At 44.8% G+C, this 6,880-nt stretch overlaps 1 protein-coding gene across 1 annotated transcript in view; it reads left to right on the forward strand.

The window, feature by feature from the left end:
- The window catches only part of Epcam (epithelial cell adhesion molecule), a 15,751-nt gene that overhangs the window by 1,830 nt on the left and 7,041 nt on the right, over nt 1–6,880 (forward strand). The window contains exons 2-5 of the mRNA XM_005354715.3: nt 1,734–1,841; nt 2,330–2,570; nt 4,648–4,713; nt 5,625–5,688. Of these exons, the coding sequence (XP_005354772.1) occupies nt 1,734–1,841; nt 2,330–2,570; nt 4,648–4,713; nt 5,625–5,688 (479 nt within the window). The remainder of the gene's footprint in view (nt 1–1,733; nt 1,842–2,329; nt 2,571–4,647; nt 4,714–5,624; nt 5,689–6,880) is intronic.

Here is a 6,880-nt window from a genome sequence, read left to right on the forward strand (position 1 = left end):
AAAAAAAAAAAAAAAAAGGAAAGGAAGCTTCAGTCCTAAACCCAGCACTTGGGAAGCTGAGGCCAGAGGGCAGTAGTGAGCCTGGGCAGCAGAATTAGACTCTTCCAGAATGGGAGGGTATTGCTGAGAGAAGAAGGAAGGAAAAAAAAATTTTTTTTAAACGACAGAGCCATTAAAATGACTTAGTGAGTAAAGTTACTCCTGAGTTAAATCCCCAGGACCCACAGGTAGAAGGGGAGAACGGACTCCCCATGTCAGCCTGACTTCCACATTAAACTGTGGCGTGTGTGTGTGCGCGCACACACACACAAAATATATAGCTAAATGCACAAAGTAAATAGGTAAACGTTAGCTTTAAAAAAAAAAAAAAAACGAAAGCCTTGGATTGCAAAAGCAAAGCTGATAAGATCTTTAGAGCGCTGTATTTAAAGCTTTGTTTATGGCTGGGCCAGTGGTAAAGGCAAGCCTAGCAAGGGTTGAAGAAGGCCAGCCAGGACTGCATAGTCAGGAACAAATGACCAGCTGTAGTGGTACATGGGTGTGATGTGATCCCAGTCCTTAGGAGGCTGAAGCAGGATGCTTGTGAGCTTGAGGCTAGCCTGGGTTTCCTAAGCAAGACTCTGCCTCAGAAATAAAATAATTAAAAACTAAAAAGAAATCCAGCAACAACAAACTTGTCCATGGGTAGTAACCTCTCTTCCTAGCACTCAGGAGTCCGAGGGTACTATAGTTTGGGGACAGTGAATGAAGGTGCGTAGATCAGCCTGCAGACCAGAGTTTGATCCCCAGAACGCTAGAGTTCTTAGAAAGAACTCTAGAAGTTTATCCTTTGACCTCTGTAATATACCACAGGGTGCCCCTGCTCCAAATAAGTTAATAATTGTAATACATCTAAAGGAGAGAATCTTGGGTTTGACCTGGGCTATCTCAACAAAAATGAAATACAGGCCAAGGGTGTAGCTCATTGGGAGGGGTTAAGTTAGCATGAGTGGGGCCCCGGGCTTTATCCTCAGCACCGCCCCAAATTATTCCTCCCTTGGGGCTCCTCCCAGTCTGGGGAGTTCTTGGTCATATTTCCTTAATATATTTTTGTTTGTTTGTTTGTTTCTCAAGACAGGCTTTCTCTGTGTAGCCCAGGCTGCCCTGGAACTCGCCCTGTAGAACAGGCTGACCTTGAACTCAAAGAGATCTGCCTGCCTCTGCCTCCCAAATACTGGAATTAAAGGCGTGCAAGCCCCCCCTTAATAAATCTTAATTCATGCTGCTCCCCCCAAAAAACCTAACATACAAAAAAAGTGGAAGTGGGAATACACAGGTTAGACGTTCTAGCGGCACAGACTGGGGAGCGTAGACACGCAAGCACTAAGAGTTTTAACTGTTGTCTCCACCATGTGGGCTTAGAGGTTGATCTTGGCTCATCAGGCTTGGTGGCAGGCACTGTTAACAGAGAGCCATCTCCTCACCAGCCCCAGGCCAGCCTCTTCCTCCTCCTCTTGTCCGTTTGCTTGTTTGTTTGGAGATGGGGTTTCTCTGTGTAGCCCTGGCTGTCCTGAAACTTGTTCTGTAGACCAGGTTGGCCTCAAACTCAGAGATCCTCCTGCCTCTGCCTCCCGAGTGCTGAACTAAAGGTGTGCTCACACCTGGCCCAGACCCACTTCCTAAAGGCATGATTGATTGACTGAATGAGTTGAGGGTTGTAGCTACATTTTAAACTAAATTTTTACATTTTCTAGAATGTGTCTGTGACAACTACAAGCTGGGGACAGGCTGCTTTTTGAATGAAAGAGGGGAATGCCAGTGTAAGTCCCTTGGCACATCGAATACTGTCCTGTGCTCCACATGTGAGTAAAAGATTCTTATTTCTTGGACATTTAATCTTGATAATACTTTCTAAATTGAGGCACCTTAAAGTTTTTTGTTTTGTTTTGTTTTTAAACATTTATTTATTATGTATACAGTGTTCTGCCTACATTTGTCCCTGCAGGCCAGAAGAGGGCACCAGGTCTCATTACAGGTGGTTGAGCCACCATGTGTTTTCTGGGAATTGAACTCAGGACCTCTAGAAGAGCAGTCAGTGCTTTTCACCGCTAAGCTTTCTCTCCAGCCCTTGAGTTGAGTTTTACTGGCTCTAATCCAGCTGTGTTATTTTGTAGAAATTATCCAACTCAAGGTTCTTATTTCCAGCAAGTAAATTTGAGTGTGGGAAAGTGGAAGGGATCGTGAAATAATCTTTGGCCTGGGATTATGACATTAAATTAAGACGTTTTCCCCATGTGCATGTGAAATCGTAGTTACTTTTCAGTTCGATGTTGTTACGTTTTCTTTTCAGTGGCATCCAAATGTTTGGTGATGAAGGCGGAAATGGCTCACAGCAAGTCTGGGAGGAGGCTGAAACCTGAGGGGGCGATCCAGAACAACGACGGCATCTACGATCCCGACTGTGACGAGCACGGGCTCTTTAAAGCCAAGCAGTGCAATGGCACCTCCACGTGCTGGTGCGTGAACACTGCAGGGGTCCGGAGAACCGACAAAGACACAGAAATAACGTGTTCCGAGCGAGTGAGGACCTAGTGAGTGTTTCTTCTTGTTGCTGTTTTCATGCTGTTCACATTTGCTTACTTAAATCTAGGTTTGAATATGAAATAAGATTGTGTGGTTTGGAATTAAAAAAAAAAAGCTAGGAAAAGCTGGCATGGTCACAAACACCTGTAAGCCCTGCGCTCTGGAGGTGGGGGCAGGAGGATGAAGAGTTCAGGGCTAGCCTTGTCTACACAGTGAGTTTGAGGCTAATCTGGGTGAGCTGAGATCCTCTCTAAAACATAACAAGAAAGGGGGAAAGGGTATCAAGTGATAAGTGTGACCATTCTGTCCCATTCCGCATAAAACTGGTGCCACCAGTTTTGAGTTGAGTTTTATTGGCCCTAATCCAATTGTGCTAATTTTATTGGCGCTAAACCAACCATGTTATTTTGTGGAAATCACCTGGTGCCTGAAGCTTATCTTGGGCAGTAATTAAGTGTGAGAAAATGGAAGGACACATGAAATAATCTTTGGCCTGATGTGACTTTAAGGTTTTCCCTAATGCACATGAAACGGCAGCTATCTTCAGTCTGACGTTGTTTCCAGAACCAGTTTATGAATTCCCTCTGTAGATAGGTGGCTCTAGGTTTATGAATTCCCTCTGTAGATTGTAGTAATAGAAGGAGCGGCGGCGCTGCGTCCCTAGCACCCCGCTGCCCGCAAGGCTAGCTTTACCAGAAATAATTACACGGACACTGTATTCATTTAATCACTGCTTGGCCATTTCTATCTAGCCTCTTCTAGGCTAACTCTTGCACCTGGACTAGCCCATCTCTAACAATCTGCTGTAGCCCACAAGGTGGCTTACCAGGGAGATTCTAGCCTACGTCCATCCTGGGTTGGAGCTTCATCGCGTGTGCCTCACAGAGCAGAGCTCTCGCCTCTGCCCGCAAGAGTGGAGCATCGTGTCTCTCTGAGGCGTCTGCCCCCGAGAGGAGAGCTGTCGAGTCTCTGAGCTCACTTCCTCTTCCTCCCAGCGTTCTGCTCCGTTCACTCCTCCCACCTACGTTCTAACCTATCAGGGCAAGCAGCTTCTTTATTTAATTAACCAATGGCCTTCATCAGTAGATAGGTGGCTCTAGGTTTTACAGAGATGGTAACGTACTGATGCCGTTTGCCATTCAACCTCTGTCCCGCATTTTGAAGTTGGATTAGTGTTAAGTGAATATAAATGACTTAAACTGTATTTACTCACTTATTGTGTTTTAAAAATGAGCTGTTTGGGCGGGAGACAGAAGTGGTAGAAAAGCTGGAGGTCAACCCCTAGCATGGTGAGGGGATAGGAGAGAGTCCAATGAAAACAAACGGAACCCACTCAAGCTTGCTTAAGCAAAAAAGATTACTGGAAGGGACAAGCAACTGGAAAGGCAGCAGGCCCAAAGTCTGTACTTTGTTTCTTCCGACTTCTGGAACTTTGTGGTCAATTGTTTCTCTCTGTGTGTTTCTGTGCTCTCTCTTTCTCTCCTCCCCCTCCCCCACCACCCGCCTTCATCTCTTTCCGATACGGTTTCATGTTAGAATCTTGGCTTGCCTCCAATCTGGGTCATCTCTTGCCTCTGCCTTCACAGTGCCGGCTGGCACCACCATGCCCATCCGTTTTGTCTTTTCTCTGGAACAGGGCCAGCATGGCCAGCTTAGCCTTGACTTCGGTTGACCTCCCATCTAGTCATTGTCACCAGCAGGTCAGCATTAGAAAAGGTGTTACTTGCTGGATGGTGGCCGCACACACCTTTAATCCCCCCATTTGTGAGGCAGAGGCAGAGGCAGAGGCAGAGGCAGATCTCTGTGAGCTCGAGTCCAGCCTGGTCCACAGAGCAAGTTCCAGGACAGGCCTCAAAGCTACAGAGAAAGAAACCGTATCTTGAAACCAGCCTCCCCCCCCCAAAAAAAAAAAAAAAAAAAAAGAAAAGAAAGGGTGGTTCCTTCTGGGTGTGTTCTCTGTAAAGAGTGTGTGAAGTATATTTACCACACTTTATTTGTTCTGTTAGCTTTAATTCTATTTTGGGATTTAAATATTTGCCTCTTTGGAAAACAGCATAAAAGACTGTCAACCATTTTGTCTTACAGCTGGATCATCATTGAACTAAAACACAAAGAAAGAGAAAACCCTTATAACCTTCAGAGTCTGAAGACGTAAGTACTTACATATATACGAGTGTATTTATACACCTGGACGGTAATTACATACATAGTGCATATGATGCCCCTTGACAGAAAACCACGTAAGTGACACTGTGTCTTTCTCAGTACTCATATCAGGAAATCATGATGTCCTTTGTTCCTTTACAAGCCGTGTCTGCCAGATTTCTCCATTGTGAAGTTCAGACTGACACTCAGCAAGCAGCTCTAGCAGTGGCTGGTGCTGGCGCAAACCACTTACCACTATGATAGTTGGAAAATGATATTAAAATTATACAGCCTAGCCACTGTTGCACACCTTTCATCCCAGAGGCAGGGACAATCAGGTCTCTGAGTTTAAAGCCAGCCTGATCTATATAGCAAGTTCCAGGTCAGCCAGGGATACACAGTGAGATCATCTCTTAAAAAAAAGTAATAGTAAAAAAAAAAAAAGTAATAGTAAAAAAAAAAAAAAGTAATAGTAATAATAACAGTCCTTTGATGTGGGATGTCCTTCTGTATATGTGTTGCTAATATTGTTGAGGAATAAAGCTATTTGGGCCAATGGCTTAGCAGAGTAAAGCCAGGAGAGAAAACTGAACAGAGATGTATAGAGAGAGTAGGCAGAGTCAGGGAGACACCATGTAGCTGCCCAAGAAGCAAGAGGTAACAAACTGCGAGTCTTGTGGTAAAATACAAAAGAGTAGACATGGGTTAATTTAAGGTGTAAGAGCTAGTTAGAAATATGTATGAACCATTGGCCAAACAGTGTTGGAATTAATGTGTGATTATTCGGGTATGGGCGGCCAGGAAACCAAAGCAGAGTCTCAGACCCTTTACAGTTCTTATCTATCTGCCTAAAAAGTAGAGGTTCTATTATGTGTTACAATTTCTTTTCTCCAAAGAAACTTTTAAATTATTTGCAGTGCACTTCAGGATACGTTCTCATCTCGATACAAACTGCATCCAGCATTTATCAAAAATATTCTGGTAAGTTTATTTGGTTGGTTTTGTTTCTTGGTTAATAAGTTAGCTTTAGCAGCAAGTTAGTAGGTATGGGTATAAACAGCAGCCACTGATTCCCCCTTTCCCCCCCCTCCCAACAGCCTTTTGCTATCCTGGAAATCAGAGATCCTCCTCCCTGTGCCTCTGAGTGCTGTTGAAGGCGTGCGCCACCCCGAGACAGCCAGTGATTTTCAGTGTAGCTAAATGGATTTTAGCAACAGTTTAAATCCTGGGCACTTAATATGGAACCCAAGTTGCCTTCCTTCCATAGACTTTGAAAGCCTCAGCTACCCCTGAGAACCTGTACTGTCTCAACTATGCCTGACGTATATTGTCCTTATCCCGTAGGGCCTCTCTGTGACTGACTGCCTCAGCACATACTGCCATGGACTGTCCTTACCCAGTGTCTTGCTTTCCTGTTGCTCTGATAAAATGTCCTGAACAAAGCAAGTTAGGGAGAAAAGGTTTATTTTACATGTGTGCATGTTGTGCCTGTATGTGTGTATGTATGTGTACCACGTGCGCCATGTGTTTGCCCAGTGTCCCAGGAGTTCAGAAAAGGAGGTGGTGTTATACAGATGGTTAGTAGCTAGGAAGAACAACAAGTGCTATTAGCTGCTGAGCCATGTCTCCAGCCCCCAAAGAGTTTATTTCAGCGGGGAAGTCAGTGCAGGAGGAACGTAAGCAGCCAGCCCTGTCCACAGTCAAGAGCAGAGAGAATGAATACATACACGCCTTGACCACCTCTTTCCCTTTCTTTTCATTCAGTCCAGGCTGCATCCCATGCCATGATGCAGCCCACGGTCAGTGTGGGCTACACCACCTCAGTTAACATAATGAAGATAATCCCCACAGACTAGCCTACAGTCAACCCGATCTAGACAGTCCCTCATTGAGATGGTCTTCTCAAGTGCCTCAGTGTTTGTTCTAGTTGACAATGACAGCTAACCACCCTACCCAGTTAGCCCTTTCCTTAACTCTTAAAAAAATGTTTGTGGGCTGGAGAGATGACTCAGAGATTGAGAGCATTGCCTGCTCTTCCAAAGGTCCTGAGTTCAATTCCCAGCAACCACATGGTGGCTCACAACCATCTGTAATGAGGTCTGCTGTCCTCTTTTGGCCTGCAGGCATACACACAGACAGAATATTGTATACATAGTAAATAAATATTTTTTTT

This window comes from Microtus ochrogaster, chromosome 16, assembly GCF_000317375.1.
Source record: "Microtus ochrogaster isolate Prairie Vole_2 chromosome 16, MicOch1.0, whole genome shotgun sequence".
NCBI lineage: Eukaryota > Metazoa > Chordata > Mammalia > Rodentia > Cricetidae > Microtus > Microtus ochrogaster.